The 25,004-nt window shown below is 50.7% G+C and overlaps 1 protein-coding gene across 2 annotated transcripts in view; it reads right to left on the minus strand.

Moving 5' to 3' along the window:
• DENND3 (DENN domain containing 3) overlaps positions 1-25,004 on the minus strand; it is a 96,016-nt gene that overhangs the window by 47,944 nt on the left and 23,068 nt on the right. For both annotated transcript variants that reach the window (XM_077166675.1, XM_077166674.1), the window contains exons 9-14: positions 17,626-17,781; positions 16,750-16,846; positions 12,287-12,390; positions 11,630-11,829; positions 9,319-9,840; positions 1,888-2,147 (exon numbers count right to left, since the gene is read on the minus strand). In XM_077166675.1, the coding sequence (XP_077022790.1) occupies positions 1,888-2,147; positions 9,319-9,840; positions 11,630-11,829; positions 12,287-12,390; positions 16,750-16,846; positions 17,626-17,781 (1,339 nt within the window). The remainder of the gene's footprint in view (positions 1-1,887; positions 2,148-9,318; positions 9,841-11,629; positions 11,830-12,286; positions 12,391-16,749; positions 16,847-17,625; positions 17,782-25,004) is intronic.

The following is a 25,004-nucleotide window of genomic DNA, read 5'->3' on the forward strand; positions in this document are numbered from 1 at the left end:
TGAAGACAATCAGGTCGGGATTGAGGTAAATCAGAATAAAGGGGTAAGTAAGGAAGACATTGTCTATACTTTAGAACTTCACCTACTCTATGAGAGCAGAGGAAGAGAGGCATTTTGTCCAGAACCTACATTTTCTGTGGCACATGATCTAACTCAACCTGTCTGGATAGGTCATTTAAACAACCCAAACACAGGAAGCCCAGACTGGGAATGAGGGCTTGTAATTCTGTATAGCTTAATGTAATACCAGGATACATCCCAGAGTATGTTAAGCAGATAACTGAAAACTATTGGCAAAGTCCCTTGAGGGATGGGAGAAAAAATATGGAACTATTAAATTTTGCCACCGGGGAAGCGCCTGTCTCAAGCATTAGGGACTCCCAAGTCAACAGGCCAAGCCCTTAATCTTGAGGCTTACTCTTGTGAAGTTTATTTATGTAGCAGAGAAGCTTACACTACCTATAGATATGCCTAAGAGTTACTTCTGGAGGACCTCTTTGTTGCTCAGATGTGGCCTCAGTCTCTCTAAGCCCAACTTTGCAAGTGAAATAATTGTCCTCCCCCCTACAAGGGACATGACATCCAGGGTGAGAGTCTCCCTGGCACCCTGGGATTGACAATGCCTTCCTTACCAAAAGGGAGGTAAAGAATTGTAACAAATAAGGTATCAGTGACAGAGAGAGTTCACATAGAGTCAAGAGGCTACTCTGGATGGTTGCTCTTATGCAAGCTTTAGCCAGATACTGCTTCTCATCTTGGTATGCCAAACCCCAACCAAAACCATTCCTGCCAACCCTAAAGAACACCCAGGGATTTATCTGAGGTTCTACAAAGAGTCCATGCGCTAGAGTAACTTTCCAGAAACCTACAACCTCCAGATGGGTCCCTGGACCAGATGACTCCTGAAACCTAGAGCGCCCACCCTCTCCAGAAAATCAGCTAGTTCCAACTCCCTACCCCATATTATTGACAGCCCCTTCCAATATGAAAAAGCTAGAATAGGCATAGCCCAAACACCCCTAAAGAGTGGGAGAAAGATCAAAGGTGACGGTGGACTTATACCGAGAAGGTCGGGTTTAACAAATAAGTATGAGTGCTGAATCATTATATTGATATTTCTTTTAGTCTCCCAGGATCTTACAGCAGCTAGAAGTAAAACCCTAAAATTGTGGAATCGCAACCCATACCAAACTCTGAAATCTGTTCTACAACTAATTGTTGCAGTGTGCTCTGAAATTTATTGTTTTGTATATATGTCATTTTTCACACACAAAAACAAAAAGAACAGAAGGAACACAGGGAGGGTGAAGATAACACTGCTCTGCTGTTTCCATGACTGTCAGCTGTGGTTTCACTGGCTCCCCTGTCCCTCTGAAGCCTTGATAGCTGATTATGAAAAGCATTAACATATCAGGTGCTTCACAGCCCTCTCCAATTTGGAAAAAATAAATATAGGACCTAAGGTGAGCCGGGACCAAACTCCAGGCTCTTCAGTGTGGAAAAGTACAACCTCGGAAATCTAAGAACATTCCCACTGCGTAAAATGCACAGCACACGCCACGAAACAGGAGGCAGCCCGGCGCACCAGCCACCCAAACCCACAATCCCTCCCCAGGAGCTCATCCCCACGTGTCTCCCGCGTTCTCCCCTGCGAAGCCTCTCCCTCCCCGCAGGCATCAGCTACAGTAGAAAAGCGACCAAGGGTGGGCATGGGCAGGGACCCACACTGGGTGCTCTGTGCCTTCCACCTGCCTCCACCTATTCCAGACCCACGACAACGTGCCAGCCAGGCACCAACCTGTGCTGCTCCTCCTTATGGGTGAGGAAACCGAGGCACGGGCGGTCCCAGGCGTCCACAGCCCAAGGGGCGGGCGCCTGCCCCCTTACCTCTATGTTCCGGAAGGTGGAAATCTCCACGTAGCCAGGCCTGCCCTCCGTCAGAAGGAACAGGCGCTTCTGGGTCATGGCGATCTTGCCGACACCGCGGTTCGTCTTGACGGAGCTGGACAGCTTGTAGACGCATTCATTTTTGTCCAGGTGCTCCATCACCGACAGAGGCAGGGCCACCTCTTGGGCCTCCGCTTCCGTCTCCTTCCAGCAGGTGTAGAAATCTTTGAACATTTCCGGATCGATCTGTTTCTGGTGTCCTTGATCATGTAAGAAGAAAAGAGAGAGTTTGTATAGCCGTGGCCTGTGCCTCGAGAACCCGCCTGCCCCTAAGAAAGCACATGCTGCGGGCGGAACGAGGCAGCAGCCAGCATCAGCCCCAGCACTGGTCCTGGCTGGAGCTGAAGTACCCTGTGGGGTGGCGATCCCCGGTCCTCCCTCCCCCCCTCCCCAGCAGCCCCAGGGAGCCAGGGAGGGCCACTCAACTGAGCCCATCAGCCCTTTCCTGACCCTGCCCCCAGGGAGGGCCAAGGGCACCAGTCCAGGAAGACACAGTAATTTTAGGACTTCAGGTGGAAACATGGACAAGGACTCTCTTTTTGTTCACGGGGCCAGCAAAGAAGCATGTCTCCCCAGGAACTGGTGCCACCATCTTGGGACCACCAGGAGGGCTGGTCCTAAAGAAACTAGAGCCTTGAGGCATGTCTCAGCTACTGGATCAAGCCTTGCCTGCAGCCCGCCCTGCCTCTGTATCTTTCGGTTACGTGAGCAAGTAAATTATCACTTTCAACCAAGATCATCTTAACTCATACAACAACTTTTCCAAATATCCAGTGGGCTCTGGAATCAGAGAGAGATTGACAGTAATCTGGAGCACAGCCTCATGCTGTTTCCCCGTGTGACCCCACGCAAGCCACCGAACAAACCTGATTCTTTAGCTATAAAGTGGAAATGCTGCCACCCACCCCAGTTCCCAGTCTGCCCATCCTGATGCCTTAATGTGTCCCTGCATCCACTCTCCATCCCCCTACTCCGGCCGTAGCTCCGTTCCACCTCCTTCCTGTATCCTGAGTCTGGCTGTGCTCCTCTATCTCCAGTCATAGCGACAGGAAGATGCTTCTAAATGGCTCCTGCCTTCAGAGCTGCCCCTGCCTCTGGCACTTGCTTTGCTCTGCACCCAGAATGGCTTTTCTAACATGCAAACCAGACCCACTGCTTCCTGTTCAAACACACCCATGCTCCTCATCTATAGCACACCCCGAATTCCTTAGGACCGGGCCTCTCCTCTGCACCAGCCTTGTTCCAGGCCCACAGATATGCTCCTGTGAGGGTAAAGGTCATGTGACGGCCGGACCATTGGATGGGGCCCAGGTGTTGGTCACGCAAGCCCTGGCCTGATTGTGACCATGAGGGCACTTCATGGATTTAAATCGTCAATTAACAGATGAGTACAATACATGGATTAAAAATAAACAAATAATGGGGGAACCAAGGTTAAAATAAATTGGGTAGCTGGAAATACTAGTGGTCAATGAGAGGGAGGGGTGAAGGGTATGGTATGTATGAATTTTTTCTTTTTTATTTCTTTTTCTGGAGTGATGCAAATATTCAGAAAAATGACATGGTGATGAATGCACAACCATGTGACGATATTGGAAGCCACTGATTGTACACCATGTATGGATTATTTATATATTAAGAATGTTTGTATGTTTATATGTTGTCTTATAAAAATATTTTTTAAATAAATACACAAATAATCAGTTGATTGCATCTATGACTGGCTGCATCTACAATCAACAAAGGAGATTGCCTTCAGCCACGAGACATCTCATCCAATCAGGTGAAAACCTTAAAGGGGGGGGGGGGCAACGACTGCAGCCAACAGAAAGAATCCCATCTCTACTACAGCCAGCCAGCTTCTCCTGGGGGTTCATCCAAACTCTCACTGGTGTTCCCAGCCTGCACCCCACTGGACTTGCCCATCCCCACTGCCGTGTGATCCAATTCCTAGAATAAATCTCATAATATTTATATATTATATATATATATATCCAGTTAGTTCTGTGTCTCTGCAGAACCCTAACACAATTCCTGAATAGGCTGTGTTACATGCAGTCGCACTGACTGCTCAGACCAGTACACTCTTACGCATCCCTTGAGACCCAAGTAAACACATCCACGTGCAGCCCTCCCTGACAAGACCATCACTCCTGGCCTGCAACCACTTCCATTATGGTGTTTTACCTTTAGCACTTGCTCTACACAGAGACCCATGTCAGCATGCCAAACCTGCTGACAAACGCATTTAATCCTCCCCACCACCCCAGGGTTGTCTCACAAATCGGGATGCTGAGGCATGGAGAAGAAAGCATCTTGCTGGTAGAGCTGGTCCTAAGGCCAACCACTGGCTGGCATGCTTGTGTCTGCCTTCCCTGCCTGTTCTGGTCTAGAGGGCAGAGGCCAGCATCTGAAACAGACAAGGGTGAGCCAGCTCCCCAGCTCGGCCTCATCTCTGCTGCGATTCCATCACACGGTGGCAACGGTGACGGTTCCCAGGGATTCTGATATCACAGGTACATGACCCTGGGAACAGCCAGGTTGCACTATAGTAAGGTATAAGGGACGGCCTCATGCAAGATTCTGACCAGTATCAGGAGAAGAGAGCTTCGACTCTTAGTTCCTGCTGCTAGGTGAGAACTGCTGCTGAGGCCGGAATTAAGACTTGACAGGAAACCAGACTTCATCACGGAACATTCCGTGGCAATATCCACCACGTGGCAGGAATCCAAATTAATTTTTTTCCCTGTATTTTCTAATTTGTTGTAATGATTGTATAATACCTAAATATATTTTTTTAATTAGCTCACCAGATCCAAACAGAAATGAAACACACAACAATATGGCTATCAGTAGGTACAGCTGTATAACTTCTAAAAAATAAGTCACTGAAGGAGACAGAGAACAAGGGTGTGTGGCTGAGACACAGGTTGGTGCCCAGAGCCTTGGCAGGCCCTGGTGCTGGGGTCCCCTGAGCTCAGGTAGCAAGTCAACAGCGAGCAGGCAGGGCTCTCCCAGCCTGGGTAAACGATGCATGGGAGTCACCTTCTGTTTTGGAAACATACTCAGTACAGATGCTGCGGGAAACTCAGCACGCCCTACCTGAGGGTTTAGAGGGGCTGGGTTTTAATTAGAGCATGCGTTATTTTAATCACACCAAGCATTTGTTATTTTGTTGGATCTCAAGTTAAACAACTGAGCAAGGGAAAGCCCAACACATGGGAAAACAAGAGGAAAAGTGGGAGAAAAACCACAAAGCAATTGCTTTATAAGTTAGACTCAAACCAGCTGGAGCCCCAAGGCCTATCTGTCTCACGCAGGACAGACCCCTGCCTGCCCACCCCACCTGCTGCCCGAGACAACCTGGACCCAATGGACAGGGCATAGGCCCAGCATCCTAAAGAGCCTATGACCTGGCACACCTACAGCCTCACACACTCGTGGAGTCTGCGCACACACATAGCCTTGCACACCCATGGCATCTGTGCAAGGCAGCCCGGCACACCTATGGCCTCTGTACATAGCCATGGCCTCACAGGCCCATGGCATCTGTGCACATACATGACCTCACACACCCATGACGTCTGTGTGCACCCACAGCCTGGCACACCCATGGCCTCCTTCACACCCACGGCCTTGCATACCCACAGCTTCCATGAACACCCACCATCTAATACACCCACAGCATCTGTGCACACTCACAACCTCACACACCCACAGTCTCTGGCACACCCATGGTCTCTGTGCACACCCACAGCCTTGCACACACAGCCTCACATTCATGGACTCGCCTGCCCACAGTGCCTGTGCAAACCCATGGCCTCCATGCACAACATGGCATGGTGCACACCCATGGCTTCAAATACACCTGTGGTCTGGTACACACCCACAGCCTCGCACACACGGCCTCAAATGCTCATGGCCTCCATGCACACCCATGGCCTGGCGCATGTCCATGGCCTCCATGCATACCCACAGCCTCTCACACCCATGGCCTCCATGCACATCCACAGCCTGGCACACTCCTCTGGCCTTGGGCACACCACAGCCATGTACACACTCACATGAACAAAATGCCCATTCTTCCATCTTTCCCCACTTTGGTGCAAAAATGCCAACAGTTTCCTTCTCCACCTGCCACCCACATACCTCCGACAACCCACAGTCCCTCCAGCTCATCTACCAGCACGGAGGCAGTGTCACCATGAGACTCGGAAAGCAGTCCACAGTCCCATCCCCACCGAGTGGCCTCGTGAGCAGCTGACAGTGCTGACGAGCAGGGGCCTGCATAGTGAGTTAAGCTTCCTGACCGTGAAAATGTGTAATAATAACATTATATAGTAACTTCTAGAATAAAATCTGGTTTATTCTTGTGTCACACACGTTCAGTTTAAGACAGTGTCACATCTAAGACGGTGGCCTTCAGCTCTGAGGAATCTCTTACTGTAAACACACGGCCACCTGGCCAAAGCATGAACTTGGGGCAGTTCCATGGCAGGGACCCCAAGACACAGAAACGGCCTCACTGTCACAGCCCCGAGGCCGCTGCCTAGCCTGAGCTGCAAGGCGTACGGAGCCAAGTGACAGCGGGGCTTCCGATGGCCTCTCCTTGCCGCCACGCCTCCACCCTGCTCACTCCCGGAAGCCTGAGGCAGCGGGGTGCTGATGCCCAGCTCTCAACCACACTCCAGGAGCCCCTGCAGCTAGAGGCAACGTGGCAGGCTCCTGAGCCACGAGAGGTAAATGGTGCTGTGCGGGCCTGAGAGGAAGCTCTTTGAAAGAGGGGGAGACTCCCACGCTGGCTTGAAAGTGTTGTGTACCCCAGAGAAGCCATGACCTTTCATCTGACTCAATATCGTAGGGTAGAAAACTTTGACTGGATTGTTTCCATGGAGATGTGACACACCAAATTGTGGGTGTGGTTCCTGGAGCAGATGGAGAAGTGGGTCCGCCCATTCAAGGTGGGTCTTGATTAGTTCACTGGGGTCTTTTAATAGGGGAAACATCATGGGGAAAGCACAGAGGCTTCAGAGCTGGCAGAGATACAGACATTCAGAGATGACTGGAGTGCCAACAGAGAGAGCAGAGACACCTAGACACGGGTGTTTAGAAAGCTCAGAGCCCAGCAGAGGCTGCCATGTGCCTTCTCATGAGATGCTAAGCAAGCCAGAACCCAGAATTGTATCCTGGAGTTGCTAAGTGAAGGTCCGCAGATGCTTAGAGATGAAAACACTGGAATTAGAAGCTGGAAACAATAGAACTGGGAACAAGGAGCAGAAGACGCTGCCATGTGCCTTCCCATGTGACAGACATTGGCCTTTCTTGAGTCAAGGTATCTTTCTCTGGATGCCTTAGCTTGGACCTTTTTATGGTCTTAGACTTTTAAACTTGTAACCTAATAAATTCTCCCTTTAAAAAACGGTCCATTTCCGGTACATTGTACTCTGGCAGCATTTAACAAAGCGAAACAAACCCCCTCTCCCTGCTGGCAGAACAAAATCAGGCACGGCACAGGGGCAGCTTGTGAGGCCACAAGCCATGCAAGGGACAGCGGAGAAGACAGAAGGACCTGGTTTCTGATGGCACTGAGGTCCCCGCCTGCCACACGTGGTCTGAACGTCCCATCCCTGAGGACAAAACCCTGGCTGGGTTAAGCCTCTACACGTCAGACCTTGTAGCCAACGTAGCATTCGGGTCTTCATAAAGACTACCCAGAAAGGAAGGGGGCAAGTCCTCCTTCTGAGACCCAGAAGCCAACACTTGCAGAGCCCCCCCACCCCGGTGCCAGTACTCAGATGTTTTCCGTGAGTCCCTCTGTCCCTCCTCAGACACATAAGCTCCTTCAGGGCAAGAGGCAAGTCCTGCTTCCATGCAACCCAGAGCTCCCAGGGCAAGGCAGATGGCCCAAGAGACACGTGACAGGAACACCTAGGGAGAGGCTGTGCCTCCTTTTGTCTCTTGGGGAGAACTGTGCATCCTTTAGTTTCTACGTCTCCAAGATAAGCTCACAGAGGTGGCCAACTAGTGCTTGGCTGAGCTGGAACTTAATCAGACCAACGGGCCGCTCACTATTTAACCAGGTAGAACTACATGTGCAGTACGCAGGTAAGCCAACGTATGCCAGCACGTCTGCCCGTCAGAGGCTCACAGACAATCAAGTCAATGAAATCAACAGTCTTCAGGATTTGTTTAGCAACTCAAAAGAGACATCTGCCTTGTACTTGGCAATGGATAAATTCTCCAGAATATATCAAGAGCTTCTACAAATCAATAAGGAAAAGAGACTGGTCCCCACACAAAAACAGGTAAAGTATATGGAAAGGCATATCAAGAAGCCAGAATGGCTAAGAAACATGTAAAAGAGATGCTCAAAGTCATTAGTAACTGAGAAAATGTTCATTAAAACAAGGGCACAATGGAATTTCAGACCCTGAGAGTGGCAAAAAAATGTTTAAGACTGAGACTGGCAGGTGCTGCCCAGGAGGTGGGGGGAAAGGTGTCTCCCAGGTGTGCAGCCCCATGGGGAGCAATGAGGCAACATGCAGCTGAGCTGAAGGTACTAGATTTCCAAACTGTGACCCGGACAACCCCATGCACATGCATTCCAGGAAGCACGTGCGGTGATGCCCTCTGTGTCATTTTTTGGGGAAGCCACCGGTGTCCACCCCAGGATGAAAAGGACATACTGTGTACCCTCCACACCACAGGAGCTGTCAGCAATTTGAAGTGAATAAACTAGAGCTCCGTAGACCCAGGTGGATAAACTCTGGATGCATAAGGTTACATCTGTAGACTGCAGTAGGACAATCTATGCACGTTTTAAAAATACACAAAAGCAATCTACCACTCTGGATACAACCATCTGTAGTAAGCACACAAAACCACGGTCAGGAAGGAAAGCTCAGTGTGGGGACAGCGGCTCCCATTGGGGAGCAGGGTTGGAAAGAACCTGGGAGGGGGCCCCAGGGCTCTAAGAGATCTAAAAACACAAAAGCAGCAGCGCTGGATACCGGGAAATGCAGCTGCCATGAAACCTGGAAGCTCGGTGCTCGTTCCAACTGTCTGCGTTTTTATGCAGGTTTGAAACATTTCAACCGAAGCCAAGGTTCCGCAGCGACAATAAACAGGCCCACTGGGACAAGTGCCTTCCTGCCCGCCCCTCCCATCAAAAGCCCCTATTGTCCAGCCCAGGCCCCCAGGAGCGCCGTGCGGACCAGCCAGGGTGCGTGTGGGAATGATGTGGGAGGGATGGGTGAGGACCGCCGGGTGAGGGGCCCGACCGATCCTGGGTCCCCGGAGGCAGAGGCCACAACACCGCATGGCCCCGACCTCTTCCCCCCCACCCCCTGGCCCCAGTTGCTCTCCTCTCACCTACGGTCAGCGCCTCAAACAGCCTGCGGATGGTGCCCACGTCCCTCACGATGCCGGACTCCTGAACCCGCTTCACAAAGTCCTCCAGCTGCATGTGCGTCCTGGGCAGCTCGAAATGCTTCACGTGGTCGTCCGCCTTGGCCGCCTCCCTTGGCTTGTCCACCACCTCGCTGATGAGCCGCTTCAGCTCCGGCGTGCGCTCGGCCTGGGCGCGCTCGGGCGCCGACAGGGACTCCACCGTCCGCTTGACCAGGTCGGCGGGGAAGATCCTGATGTCCGTTTTGTACAGGTTCTGGAAGTCCAGGAGGGCGCCCAGCAGGTTGCCCTGCATCAGGTGGATGAGGCCTTGGAGGTAGACGTACCTGGCCAGCAGCACGGAGCTCTCGGGGCCCAGGAGATCCATGGCTTTGCCCAGGAGGTTGACGAAGTCGGTGAAATACGTGCGGACGCACTGGCCCACCAGGGGAAAGTGGATTTCTGGAATCTTGAAGGTGTGCACAGACCTAGGGGCCACGTCCAGAACTATGAGGTAAGGGAAAAGCAGCGGATGGTCAGCACACACCTTGGAAAGAAGCACGTGTCCCATCGCAGCCTTCTGTCCAGGGCTACAACTCTGGGAGGCTGTGCATACCCCAGGCTGAACGAGAGCCCCTTCATTTTACTTCCATAGCACCCTCAGAAGAGTCCCAGCTGGCACTCACCTAATAGCTTATTTGCAGAAACTAATCCTACTAAATTGGAGCATCTGGGCCGGAGGCTTCATTTGAGGAATAAGCTAACAGCAGAAGCCAAGGCTTAACTCACTGGGCAGGGTGAAGCCCGTGACAACCGCTGTGTCCTTTGTCTTTTTTTTTTGGCCTGGGCAGGCACCGGGAATCGAACCCGGGTCTCCAGCATGGCAGGCGAGAACTCTGCCTGCTGAGCCACCATGGCCTGCCCTATGTCCTTCATCTTAAAAGCAGGCCTGAGGTGGGTGGTGTTACAATACCACCCCACCGTACAGCGTGGAAACCGAGGCTCCCACAGCAAAGGCACGGGTCAGAGGTACACGCTGCTAAGAATTCAACAGCTCAACCAGTGTGGTTCACCGGCCTACTCGCTGCTGAGTGCCAACCGGACCTGGGGTATTTCCTCTCCCAGGGCCTCTCCCAGGCAGGGGGACCAAAGGAGACAGAAGCTAGCGTACAGGGGGGTCCTACCGCAGGGAGGCGGGAGGGGGAGTAAGAGGCTGGGAAGGGTGGGGGGAGCCATAGGGAAAGCAGGGTGGGGAATGGGGTGGGGGATGGGGTCGGGGCACACGCACAGGGCAGAGGGGTACAAGCAGCTCTCAAGTGCTGAAGTGAACGGCAAGCCCAGAGAGACCAAGGTACCTGCCCAGGGCCACAGAGCCAAAAATTCAACCCCAGCACCCACCCCCAGAGTTCTGTCTCTGAGCTACGATGATCTGTAGTCAGGGAGTCTGCAAGCTGCCTCAAGGGAAGTCACCGGCCACGGCCCCTGGCAGCCTGCAGCGCCCCCCACCCCACGCTCAGGGCTCAGGCCTTCACCGTCCCGCAGTTCGCAGGCACGGCAGCAGGGGGCGCGCGAAGTTCCCGCTGCTTTGGCCCAGGGCCCTGACGGCAAACAGCCACGTGGTGGCAGGTCCTTCTGCAGCTCACGGGGACACGGCACGGAGCTGCTCCACACACCTGCCCCGTGGCCGTTTACCACCTCAGGAAGCCCCACTCTGACGCCGGCACCGGACCCTCAGCTTGCTTTGGGGCCGGGAGGAGTTTCACGTGGCTCGGACCGGGTCGGCTGGCCCTGGCCAGGAACGAGCCCCCCAGAGGTCGAGGGCGGCCCCTTTAGCTCGTCCACTCTGTCCACTGCACCTCTGCTGACATGTCACCTTCCCTAATCGGGGCCCCTCTCCGTCCCCTCCCGGCTCAGCCGCTCGCGTGCCCATCATCCGTATCTAAGGCCTGGAGATCAGGGCCAGAGCTAGGAAGTGCCCACCTCCCTCAGGGGCCAGACTCTGGTTATAACCTAAACCCTAAAACGTGTAAACACGCACAGCGTGCACACGTGTGTGTGTGTGTGCGTGAGAAATACGGTGTATCACTATTATCTCCAGCAATGAGATTAGATGATGGAAAATACAGCCAGACAACGTTCTACGAGAAACATGGTTTGCGCACTAAATATTCTAAAAATATTTCAAATAACTGAACTGTTACAAAAAAAAAAAACCATTGGGGTTTCTCTCCGTGGCTTCCGACGTCAGAATGGAGTGACAGAGAAGCAGCAGCCCAGCGGCGCGTGGCGGCGTCACCTGCCCTGCAGCTGGGGTAGTCGGAGGGGTCCACCTTCCGCAGCGAGGCGTTCCGCGGCGGCGGCTCGAGAAGCGCTATGTCCTGCAGGTTGGGCATGCTGACCACCATCCGCCGGGGGGCCGCGTGCAGCGGGGACGGCTTCCGCGAAGCCATCTTCTCCACCGTGGGCCTTCTCGGACTTGAGAACATCCCGCTTAGCCTGCGGGGAGAAGAGCGACGCTGTTCTTGACAAACATAGTAAGGGCGGAAGAGTTTGCCTCCGCCAAGCATTTTTCCTTGCGTAGTGACCGGTATCCCACACTCTGATGCACGACTGGGGGATGGAGTGCTGGTGAGATATTGTCTAATTTAAGGCAAAGGACAGACCGTCCCTCCAGAACAGTCTGCGATGTTAGAAAAAGACAAGGGGAAAGGACAGCACGCACCAGAGGAGAGGAGAGGTTTGAGCACACAGGGAAACTACCAACATGGGCTACCTTCAAAGCGTTTCCCCCAAGAAATAAGAACATATGGAAAGAAGCCTGAGTACCTGGCAACCAATGCATGAGTTCAAAAATGTCAGACTTTTCCAGTTGAATTTATAACATTCTGTCCAAATAAAATGATGCTACTTGAGCCCCGGTGGAGCTGAGTCTCCAAAAGACCCATAAAGCTACCTGTCTTCTTCAGACTGCGTGCAGAGTTCCATCTGGGCAAAGGCATCCAGCCGTCTACTGAGTCGGGCTTTAAGGAAAGAGTGAAACATGTAGGTATCTAAGACCTGGAACAGACAATAGGACGCAGGTTACTGTAAAGCCCCTTCACCCCTTTGCAGATACTTACAGCTGTGAAGTGTCTCCAGCAGGTTCTCCCTTGTGGATTAGTGAAGTTATTTCCCTTGAGATGTGACCCACACAACTCAAGGTGGGTCTTGATCCTTTCCTGGAGCCCTTTAAGAGAGGATGAAAGAAGCACCCAGAGAGAGCTGAGAGAGAAAAGCCCCAGAGATGCTGAGGGGACCTGCAGATGCTCAGAGGAGGCGCTGAAACCAGGAGCTGGAAGCAACGAAACCCAAACACAAGACCAGCAGACGCTGGCCGTGTGCTATCTGCCAGATGAACCCCAGATGCCAGCAGTCTTTCATCTTCCTATTGGTGCCTTAATTGGGACATTTTCACGGACTTACAGCTGTGCATTTGTAAGCTAATATTTCCCCATTGTAAAAGCCAATCCATTTCTGGAATATTCCATTCCAGCACCTTTAGCAAACTGCAGCATTGACCAACCCAAAACTCTTAACATCACTGGGCTCCTTTGGACAAAAAAAGTACTAAAAACCAGTACCTTTTAGACTGATTACAAAGAATAATGATAAATCTACCAAGATTATTTTTCATTTCCTCACCCCCCAATATGAGTGAACCAGTCACTCTTTGCATTTCAAAAATCACTAAGAGCTCAAAACTGCACACCCACCATGTGCAGGGGAAAAGCCGGCCCCAGGCTGCATTTCCCTGTAGAGCTCTGACCTGGGGGAGCAGATTCCTCCCTGCCCCATGGCCCTCACCACCAGCTCTCACCCGACCCCGTGGGGGTCCCATCTCCTAAGAGGCTTTCATTCCTCCCTCGTTACTCAAGGAATTGCAAAAGAGAAGTCCCCGCAGCGTAGACCCATGTTCCTGCCCTGAGACCTGCTCTCCGGCAGGTGTATGAAGAGGAGTTTGTAGATCTGCGAGCAAGGGAAGAAGGAGCAAAGCCCCCAGCTCCACAGGGGAGGACAAGCAGGAAAAAATCCAATGTGGAAAATACCCAGCAGAAAAATAAAGAAAGGGGCCAGGTAGTACAGAAGGCAGAGGCATTCCTGGTCCTTTGGCCAAGATGTCCATGGCAAGTGCGGGAGGCAGGAGGAGGAGCTGCTGGCAGCCTGCAGCAGCACGGGGGGTGCCTCCCAGAGGGGGTGCTAAGGGAAGGCAGGGGTGCAGGTGGGGGTGGGGGGCCGCACTCAGGGAGGCTCCCCAAGCACATCATAGTCCCAACACGGGCTCTGGGCCTGCCTCTGGTCACTCACGGTCTCCGGGATGCCCCCTGGGCCCCTCTGCCACCCCTTCTGCCCTCAGCGCCTCGGGGCTGCTTCTTGGGCAGGTCTGTGTGGGCAGCAGTGGGCACCATGGGTCTCTGTCCACTGGCAGGGTCACCACCTGCTCACATCACAGGGCCTCTACCCTAGGCAGCCCTACACCCACCATTTACAAGTATCTGTAAACTTTCATGCGACATGTATGGGCAGGGAGAAAGATCTGGGGAGATCTAAAGCAAGGTACAGATGTTACAAATAAAAGTGGAAGAAGGGATAAAAATAGGACAGAAAGGTGGATCTGCCCCCACAAGATTGGATGAAAAGAACATGGCTTTTTAGGGTACATAACAGCTTCAAACCAGCACATTCCCCCAATTTAGAAAATGCCCCACTGCTTTTCCGAGCTGAATGCCAACTTCTTTTTCTTTTTCTCTTTTTTTAAATTATTAAACATTTTCCCCAAGACTGAGAATATCTATTCACTTTGGAAAGATGAGAAAACACAATAAGGAGAAAAAAGAAAAAAAAAATTACCCATACCTTACTGCCAGAAGATATACATTTTTTGAAAACTTTTGACTATGGAAATTTCAAACAGATGTAAAATGACCCTCCTGCAGCCAGATATCTGAAGACGCAGAAGCTGAGAGAGCTGTTTGAACTGAGAAGCCAGAAGAGAAGGACACCAGAGCACCATGTGCCTTCCCATGTGACAGAGAAACCCCAGACATGATTGGTCTTTCTTGAAAGAAGGTATACTTTTCTTGGTGCCTTAATTTGGGCATTTTCACAGCCTTAGAATTGTTACTTGTAACTTAATAAACCCCCTTTATAAAAGCCAATCTATTTCTGGTATATCACATTCCAGCAGCTTTAGCAAATCAAAATAGGGAAGACTGTGAAAGGACGTATTTTTGAAATCTCCAGACCCCTGCCAGCCCCAGGGAAGGCTTTGAGTGTGCACAAGTGAGCAGCCAGCCCCTTTCTGGAGCTTCTGGTCTACAGAGCAAACCACCTGGGGGGAGGTGGACAGGTGGACTGAAGAGGTGATGGGGTGCCCATAACAGCCCCTTCCCCACTTCCTTCCAAAGCCTCCGAGACTTTCCACATCCTCCAAGCCCCCTACCTATCTCAGATTCCCCCTCCCACCTGCATCTGAACCTCCTTCCAATCCTCTTTTCCCCGCTCCCTCTACACACCTGCTTTTGGCGGCCCCCACATATTCCTGTATTCTCAGCACCCGGTGTGGTGCCTGCCCTGCTCCCGGGTCTCCTGGGGGCCCAGCTCCTTCCCTCCCTGTGGACACTCATGCAGGGCATTTATGTGCCACAGCTCTAAGAGCCTGTCCCCAGACCCACCCTTCTCCGAGCTCCTGATGTGCCCCTCCTGCAATGCCAGCCTCTCCCCGGAGCTCCAGACCCCCCACCATGGCCAGCCCCCTGCGCCAGGGTTCAGGCCCAAAATGGGGGCATCCTTTGATGCCCTCTGTCTTTCAGAACCCGGCCCACCGAGCGATGCTGCTTTCTCCTCCAAACTCCAGGAATCAGACCACCTCTCACTGCCGCCGCTCGCAGGTTGGCTGCCACTGCCCACCACGCCCGGTGTCTGCCTGCGCCCAAGATGCACCAGGCTGACACTATAAAGTCAGAGCAGGTGTCCTCTGCTCATGCGCCTCCGGTGGCTCCCCATTTCCCACAGGTGATTTTTAGGAGAGGGGAGCCGCTGGAGGCCCGCACACAGGACCCCGCCCCACTAAAGCCCAGTGCACGGGGACCAGGGGAGGAATTCCATATTTGTTCTGCTCCTTGTAACCACAGGCAAAAAAAGAAAAAAAAAGAAAAACTTCTGCACACGAATTTTACTTTTGTCGACTGAAATGCCGGCTCGGACGTGTCCACAGGACAACGCAGTGCACTCTCGGTAATGATGATAAATCAGTGGCCACGTGCAGTGGATGAGCTGCAGGCGCCCCCTGCCATGACACAGGAGCGTGAGGAAGCTGATGGCACAGCCGTCCCCAAATGCAGGCCGGAGGCAGCCGGGATGGAGGGACGGGCCCAGGAGGCCCCAGCCCCCTGCCTGGGGGCAGGCTGTGGGTACCTGCGGGCAGAGTCCTTAAGGAGACAGCACAGGGCTCAAGGAGGTGCCGAGAAGCAGCTGGATGCGCAGACAGAGCTCCAGAAAGGACAGAATTGCCCGAGGGATTGGAAGTCTGCAGAGGTGCTCTTCCCAGGGTGAAACTCCCCAAAACTAGGCAATGGACAACCGGGGAGCTGAACGTGACATAGTTCCCAGAAACGGCGAAGGCGGGGAGCCGCACTCTCAGTGACCAGGACGGAGCCTTGTGGCTGGTCGCAGGGCCGCAAGGGCTGAGCTGTGCCCAAGCGGAGGCTGCCCTGGACCCGCCCGAAAGGTGGAAACACGACCCTAAGGGATGGAGAAGGTCTACAGGTAACTTAACCACCCACCAGAAGGGAGCTCCCAAATGATTTGATTTAGAATAGTGAAAATAACCCAAATGCTCCTCAACGGGAACAGGAAGTGAAGTGACACCCAGACAAGGGGACGGTGGGGGGATGCACAGCACCAGGCAAGCATGTGGGTCACGCCTATCAACAGGCCAGCCAAGGTGGCAGGCTCAAAGTGGGGCCGCGACCCCATGGGCAGGGCCCATCGGGGGGACCGAGCACACCCGGGAAGGGGCCTGGGGACTGTCTGATTCGATGGAAATGCTCTGAGGTGGAGGCAGGGGTCACGCAGGTATGTATGACTATCAAAATTCCTCCAACTGCAACTTAAAGTGACTGCATTTCATTGTTTGTAAATTATAATTTGAAAAGCCAATTAAAAATCAGAGGCAACTGATGTTCAGGAGGAAACATGTTAAAACAAACTTTGAAAGTCTAATACCCTTTACAAAATGTTAACACATGCTGAAAAGGACTTATTTTGAAAAATGTTTTGAATACGGAGAAGTATAAAAGAACAAAATACACACAGCCCCAAATACACATGCACACACACTCTAAAATACAAACACACACACACCCCACCACCTCTTACCTGTTTATAAAATTGCTGATCCCCTGGGGCTCTTGTTTTGAGAAATTCTTCACTATTAAATACTCTGTGCTCGTAATTTAAGTGATTTTTCACTTCCCTGATAAAGAGGAAGAGAGTCTAAGCATTGAAGGATTCTTAAATACACAAAAACATATCACCATTATTAGCAGAAGCATGATGCAAGAAATACACACTCTGAAAAACTGGTCTTCAGAAGGATTGTTTTGACCCCCAAAATGTTGGGTTTGAATGCATTTTATGGTCAAGCTGCTCCATTTAAGAGTAACTTCTCCCTCCAATTAGATGAAGCTTCAGGTGGCAGCTATTCTTGTCTTCCCTTCTTCAAGCCCCCTGGTTCTTTACACAAATCGAGATGCAATAGTTATTCATTCAAATAAAACTGGCTTCAGGTGGTGTCACGGTGAGACCGATGGAGCAGCAGCTGGCCTGCCTGAGCGCCAACCCCAGCTCAGGCTCAGGCTGACCCTGGTTCCCCATCTGTAAAACTCCAGGGATCTCAGCACGTGAGCTCCAAGACCCACAACCAGAAAATCGATGACCTTACAGGGCATGCTCATGCCGGCACACCTGTCCCCAGGTAACCTTCTCCTGGGAGGCCCCCTCTCTGGATAATCATTAGCAGGAAGGAGGGGGTGAGGACAGAGCATTGCAGGGTCCGAGCAAAAGATCAGAGTCCAAGTACACCTGCTGATACCTAATAATCCCAAGCATCGTTCAGCAGAGGCGGGGCTGGGGCTCTCCCTCCCGCTGCCCTGGATCTACTTCACCCGCCCGCATTTGGGAGCTCTGCGGCCTCCAGACCACCGAGACCCAGGAGCCGCCCGGCTGCGGGCGCTCGGAGGCCTCCACACATACCTGAAGATGCTCACGAGCAGCTGCAGCGTGATCTGCTGGATCTGGGAGTTGAGTCTCTGCTGCCAGGTGCGCCTGCATTCTCGTGCCTCCTGCAGAGCCGTGCTGGAGCCCAGGTGGACGAGCTCCAGTTCCTGATGCAGCTGCAGACCCTGGACTCTGGAAGGAAGCAGAAGCAGGTGTGTGACCCTGACGGGCTAGGAGGGGTGTGCCCACCCCCTCAGGTGGCGTCATGTAGGTGGCACGCTCCCAGCGAGCGCCTCTTGATGTCATTAAAACGGCATCATTGGAAGCCCTGGTTCACCCCCAAACATGAAATTTCGCGGATGCAGAATTCAAGAGAGTTAGGCCTTTGGGTGATGCATACTCTGACTCAAGCTAACTCACCTGTCCCCTGGCACTTCCCGCTACAGGCACAGCCTACCTTCCAGAGATGGCTAAACGGTGGAAACACTCTGGTTCAGGCTGCCCCCAAATGGCTGGCCAGGCGCTGCCCTGGAGAGGCTCTCCCAGAAGCTTCCCAGCCCAGTCCCTGCTGGGGAGCTGGTGCCCCTCTGTACCCTGCACCCAACGCCCTGTGTGTCTTAGCTCTTGGCCCAGCAGGGGACAGGCACTTACTCTTCTGGGGTCTCATGGGGTTGGGAATTCACAGTCACCTCTGCAAACCTCGACCCTGCCCTTCCCAGCACAGCCCACGCTACTCTTCTAGATGGGACTATGGAAATTCAAGACCCAGTTTTAAAATTGCACAATAACTATAACCAAGCATTTCACAAATGTTTACTGAGCACTGACTCTGTGTCAGACACTGCCCTGAGGGCTGGGGGTGAGCGGGGAACACCAGGCGCCCACCCACGTGGAGCTTCCAGGCGAAGACACAGAAAAGCAGATTCAACAAAGCTCAGAACATGAGACAATGTGGAGGTTAGGCAGAGAATGAAAATAGAGGCATGAGCCAGAAAATGGTTAGATGGGGTGGCTGGAAAAGATCTCCCCAGGAGACAACCTCGAATCTGAAATGTGAAAGGCAAGACGTAAGTGGCCACACACAGGCTGTGGGACTGGAGGTCAGCAAATGGACTCGTGGGGCTCAGCTCAAGTGGCTTTAGCCTGCAGCATGGGGTACAGGCGACAGGATCAGGGAGACCAAGGGCCAAGGGCCTGGGGGAGCCGGAGCAGGCCAGGAGTAGGGCTTTAGATTTCCCCTGAGTGTGGTGAGAAGCTGTGCTGGAGCTGCGGGCCCAGCCCTGGGGACCCCGCTGGTCAATTGCCAGGTGACCAGCCCTGCCTGGGGGACTGTGAGTCACTGCAGGGCGCTGAGCTACCAGGCAGAATCTAGAGTATTGCTGGGAGAGAAATTCCTGGAATCCTTCCTTCCCTCCCACCCAGGCCCTCAGCCCACCCAGCCTGGAGCTGGTCACTGGGCCACTGGGCTTGGGCTAGCAGGGTCCCTGTCCCTGCCTCGAGGAGGGCGTGGCACACACACACATACTTCTCAGCAATGCAAAGAGGCAGTCAGGGCAGCATGGGCAACTCAGGAGCAAGGACACCTCGGGGGAGGCTTTCCTGCAGGTCGGAGGCCAGTTGCAGACCCCCCACTCCTCCCTCCCAGCTCACAGGGATGAGATGACCACAGCTGGAGAGGAAACTTAGAGTGGCCACCCACGGGGCATTTCACAAACTACACCAAACCTGTAGGCAACATCACACCCCACACATCCATCCGGGGGGACCCAGGCAAAGCTGGAATCCAGTTTTTGCACTGCGTGCATTTACATTACAGGAGTCTAACAATGACAAGCAGGCCGAGGGAAGGGGCCATCTGCAGGGAAAGCTCTAACCAGATAAACCCTGGAGAAGCCCCACCAAGAGCTGGAGCCCCAGAAAGGCAGTGCCACCGAAACCCAAAGCCTCTGAAAGCTGGAGCCACCAGCTTTAGCCTGTGGCACTCTGGAAGTCACGGGGAAAGCTGCTCTTGCTTATCAGAAAGTAAAGAGGACCGTTAGGAATGTGGGGTACGCCTTCTAAGGCCACACGGATGGTCTCCGGAGCAGGAGCCGCCCCGTCTGCAAGGAGAGAAGGGCCCTTGCAGAGTCCACATTCCTGCAGCAAACAGAAAAAAACAAACACTCCATCTATGCTCTTGCGCTGATTCAGCTTTTGTGCCATTTGAATGGTTTTCAGCTGGAAGGAGCGATAAATAATAAAGGCAGCACTCTACAGCGTCTGCAGACACCTCTCCGTGGAAGGTGTAATTGATTCCAAGGAAAGAGTGAGACGCCAGGTAGAAAGAGGCCAAGAGAGACACTGCCTCGTGCCTCCCACTGCTCTCAGGCTCGGCTCTTTCCCCATCTGATTTCCCACAACAACAATAACAAAGGCCCGCACCTCCTGGGATGCTGTTTTTAGTGAAAATGTGGACAACGGGATGAGGGATCTTCATTGGGGTTACTGGAGGCTTTACAAAGAGAAGCAGAAGTCAGAGACCAGCAAGAAGAGGACATTGCCCTGCCCGGGGCAGAGATGCTGAGCAACCCACAGGCTCCCGGAGAAAGCAGGCCGTGTCAACATCTAGAGACTGAACTACTCACCTCAGACGCGTGAGCCAGACCAGCTGTGGTATGTACATACGATGGAGTATTACACAGCTGTAAGACCGAATCAAGTCAGGAAGCATGTGACAGCATGGATGGACCTTGAGGACATTATGCTGAGTGAGATTAGCCAGAAGCAAAAGGACAAATACCATGTGGTCTCCCTGATACGAACTAACCTTAAACTTCAGCAGTACCGTAGCACCGGCAGGGTTAAATAGTAGGGGGGGAGTTTAAGGGGAGGTTTAGATTTCCTATTTGGGGACGGTGTGTTTACTGGTTTTCTTTCTCTTCGGAACAATGAAATCATCTAACACTGAGAGCGTTGGTGGAGCGTGGACTTTGGGCCCCATACAAGATGCCTGATGAGAGCAGGCATTCAACTGAGAGGTAGATTGGTGAATGATGGCGTACACATAGGATCAAATATTACGTCACTACAAAGAGGAACGAAGCTGTGAGGCATGCAGGGATGTGAATGAACCTGTGGGACATTTGGTGAGGCAAAATAACTAGAAACAAAAGAACAAATATTGTACAGTCACCTTTAGGAAATGCTTATATGAAAACAGGGGCCTAGATTGTAAGCTCTTATAGCACGCACATTTAGTCCAGAGTGGTAATAAGTATTCCTGGATTTTGAAAGTCTCTTTTATATATGTATAAACATCACCTGGCATTTAGAGATAAGAATGAAGCTGATCCGGTTGGGATTAAGGTGATTCCCTTACCACAGGGGTAAGGAAGACACTGTCTATATTTTAGAACTACACCTACTCTTTGAGATCAATGGAAGAAAGGTTTATTTTTTCTGGAACCTAAATTTTCTGTAGCACATAATCTAATTCAATCTGTCTGGATAGCTCATTTGAACAACTGAAATACAGGGAGCCCAGGGTAAGAATGAGGGCCTTTAATTCTGTATAGCTTAATGTAATACCTGGAAACATCCTAGAATATATTAAGTAGATAATCAAAAAGTATTGGCAAAGTCCCTTGAGGGATGGGAAAAAAAACATTAAACTTTATCATCAGGGAAACCCCTGATACTATGCCAAACATTAGGGACACCCAAATCAATAGGCCAAGCCCTTGATCTTGAGGCTTACTCTTGAGAAGCTTATGTAGGTAGTGGAGAAGCTTAGCCTACCTATAGGCATGCCTAAGAGTTACTTCTGGAGGACCTCTGTTGTTGCTCAGATGTGGCCTCACTCTCTCTAAGCCCAACTCTGCAAGTGAAATCATTGCCCCCCCTATTACATGGGACATGACATCCAGGAGAGTCTCCCTGGCAGTGTGGGAGAGGACTCCCGGGGATGAATCCAGACCTGGCACTGTGGGATCAACAATGCCATCCTGACCAAAAGGCAGAAAAGAAGTGTAACAAATAAGGCATCAGTGGCTGAGAGAGTTCAAATAGAGTCAAGAGGCTATTCTGGAGGTCACTCTTACACAAGCTTCAGGTAGACCTTGCTACCTATCATAACCTGCCAACCCCCAACCAGGACCATTCCAGCCAATCCTAAAGAACACCCAGGACAATATATAAGATTCCACACGGGATCCATGTACTAGGGTAACTTTCCAGAAACCTACAACTTCCAGATAGGCCCCTGGATCAGATAACTCCTGAAACCTAGAGGGCCCAGCCTCTCCAGAACATCAGCTAGTTCCATCTCCCTACCCCATATTATTACAGCCCCTTCCAATATGAAAAAGTTAGAATGGCCATAGCCCAAATACCCCTAAAGAGTGGGACAGAAAGATCAAAGGTGATGGTGGAGTTATACAGAGAAGGTAGGTTTAACAAATGAATATGATTGCTGAATCATTAATCCTTGTAGTCTCAAGGATCTTAGAGCAACAGAAGTAAAAACCTAAAATTGTGGAATTGTGAACCATACTAAACTTTGAAATCTGTTCTACAACTAATTGTTGTGCTGTGCTTTGAAATTGCTTTTTTGTATATATGTTATTTTTCACACAAAAGAAAAAAAGTCGATTGTGATGATAAAATAATATTTATTCCTTCTAGCCTCCTATATTCTGGAGCAGCTAGTAGGAAAAATCTGAGATGATGGTTTATTAGCCCATGACAAACTCTGGCATCTGTCCTACTGTACTACTTGTTGAAGAGCGCTTTGAAAACTGTTGCTTTTTTCTTTCTTTGCTTTGTATATATGTTATATCATTTGTTTTAAAAAAATGAACTAGCATTAATGAGTGAACTTTGAGAATCGAAGTTAAGAACACAGGTTATCAGCAGATAGAAATAGGGTAGAGATTGGGCACTTGGTAGTAAAGGAATACAGATTGTGCATCAGGACTGATTGTAAAAATTCAGAAATAGATAGCACAATATTACCTGATTGCAGCACAATAATATAAGTACACTCAATGAAGCTGAATGCAAGTACAGTTGAGGGAGAAGGGCTGAGGGCACATATGAAACCAAAAGGAAAAAAAGAAGATAAAGACCGAGACAGTGTAACTTGGGAATGCCTAGAGTGGACAAGGATGGTGATTAGATGTACAAATATAAAAACATTTTTGCATGAGGGAGAACAAATGAATGTTAACATTGCAAGGTGCTGAAAATGGGACGATATACATGAAAAAGTCCAATCGACACAGGCCAGGGTCTTTAGTCAACAGTAACACTGTAATATGCTTCCACGGAATATTACTAAGGCATTATGCCAAAGCTAAACGTCAACACGTGGGGGGCATGGGGAAGGGGTAAGATTCTTTGCGGAAGAAAAGGAAAGGTCTTCATATAGATTACGGTGATGAAGGTGTGTCTTTTCACTTAGGTTGGATTGTATACTAATGCAAATAAAACTGTTTAAAAATGAACAGAGAGAGGGTGGGCCACGGTGGTTCAGCAGGCAGAGTTCTCGCCTGCCATGTCAGAGACCTGGGTTCCATTCCCGGTGCCTGCCCATGCAAAAAAAAAAAAAAATGAACAGAGAGAAACAAGTGCTAGAGAAAATGTGGAGAAGAAGATGTACCTGTTCCCTGCTGGTAAGGGAGCTGAGAGGTGCAGCCCATTGGAGGGCAGTGCGGTGGCTCCACAGGAGGCTAGGGGTGGGGTTGCCAGATGATTCTGCAACCCCACTGCTAGGCATGTACCTGGAGGAACTGAGAGTGGGGACATGAATGGACATTTGCACACTGGTGTTTATAGCAGCGGTGTTCATGATTTGCAATAGACAGAGGTGGCCTAAGGGTAAAAAAAGACTGAAGAGGAAATGGGAACTGTGGTGTTTACATACAACAGACTACCGAGTGGCTGCAACAAGGAAAGAAGTTGTGAGGCAGACAACTAGGTGAATGAACCTTAAGGATTGTATGTTGACTGAAATGTCAGAAACAAAAAGCTGCATTATCACGCCTCGCTCATATGGACTAACTATAATATAACAATTCAGTGAACTGAAGTTGAGAGCATGGGTTATCAAGTTGGGGCTTTATTGTAAAGGGTCCTAGGTTGTAAGCTCTTAACAGCAGTCAGATATATTCAGGAAGTGTAACAAATGTAACTGTTAAATTCTAAATTCTGAGCGACTGAGCTATCTGTATATAACCTGGTCGTTCCCAGAAACTTCAGGTATTTATGGGACACCTGAGACTCAGAGTTAGAGCTCTGAAGCTATGAATGTCAGCAGTACCCCATACAGGAACTGTTGAAAAAAAAAAAAGGTTGAAAAGGGGATCAGACTTCCAGTAGAGAGACGAATGAAGCTGATCTGGATAGGACAAAGGTAAATCAGAATACAGGGTAAAGGATGATGTGGTCCATATTTTAAAACTTCAACTTCTGAGTGAGACCAAAGGGAGAGATCTTTATTTGGGGCAAAATTTATATTTTGGGTAGCACATGACCTTATTTAACTTGCATGGTCAGTTTAATTGAACATCATAAGTACATGGAATCTTGAATAGGGAGTGAGATCTTGTTGGTTTGTCCAGGTTAATGTGATGCCCCGTTATATTCCAGAGTAATTTGGGCAGAAAATAAAAAAGTATTTGCAAAGTCCCCTTGCGGTCCTGGGGAGAAAGGGGGAAATATTCAACTTCCCCACCTGCGGAATTCCTGATATTCTCACAAGCGGTGGGGACAACCAAATCAATAGGCTGAGCCCTCGATCGTGGGTTCTCCTATATGAGTTATTTTCATAAAGGAGAAGTTAAGCCTACTTATAATTATGCCTAAAGGGTCACCCATAGAGAACTTGTTTTGCTGCTCAGATGTGGCCTCTCTCTCTAAGCCAACTCAGCAGGTGAACCAGTTCACTGCCCTCTCCCCTACCTGGGACATGACTCCCAGGGGTGTAAATTTGCCTGGCATTGTGGGACTGAACTCCTGGGATGAGCTGGGACCGGCATCATAGAATTGAGAAAACTTTCTCGACCAAAAGGGGGAAAGAGAGAAATAAGACAAAATAAATTGTCAGTGGCTGAGAGATTTCAAACAGAGTTGGGAGGTTATCCTGGAGGTTATCCTTATACATTATATAGATATCCCTTTTTAGTTTATGGTGTTTGGGAGTGGCTGGAGGGAGGTACCCAAAACCGTTGAACTGTGTTCTGACTGTGTGATTGTGAGAACCTTGTGTCTGATGCTCCTTTTATCCAGTGTATGGACAGATGAGTAAAAAAATAAGGATAAAAAAAGAAATAACTAATAGGGAAGGATAAAGGTTAAAAAAATTGGGTAGATTGAAATACTGGTGGTGAATGAGAGGGAGGGGTAAGGGATATAGGATATATAAGTTTTTTCTTTTT

Source organism: Tamandua tetradactyla, chromosome 6, assembly GCF_023851605.1.
Source record: "Tamandua tetradactyla isolate mTamTet1 chromosome 6, mTamTet1.pri, whole genome shotgun sequence".
In the NCBI taxonomy this organism is placed as follows: domain Eukaryota; kingdom Metazoa; phylum Chordata; class Mammalia; order Pilosa; family Myrmecophagidae; genus Tamandua; species Tamandua tetradactyla.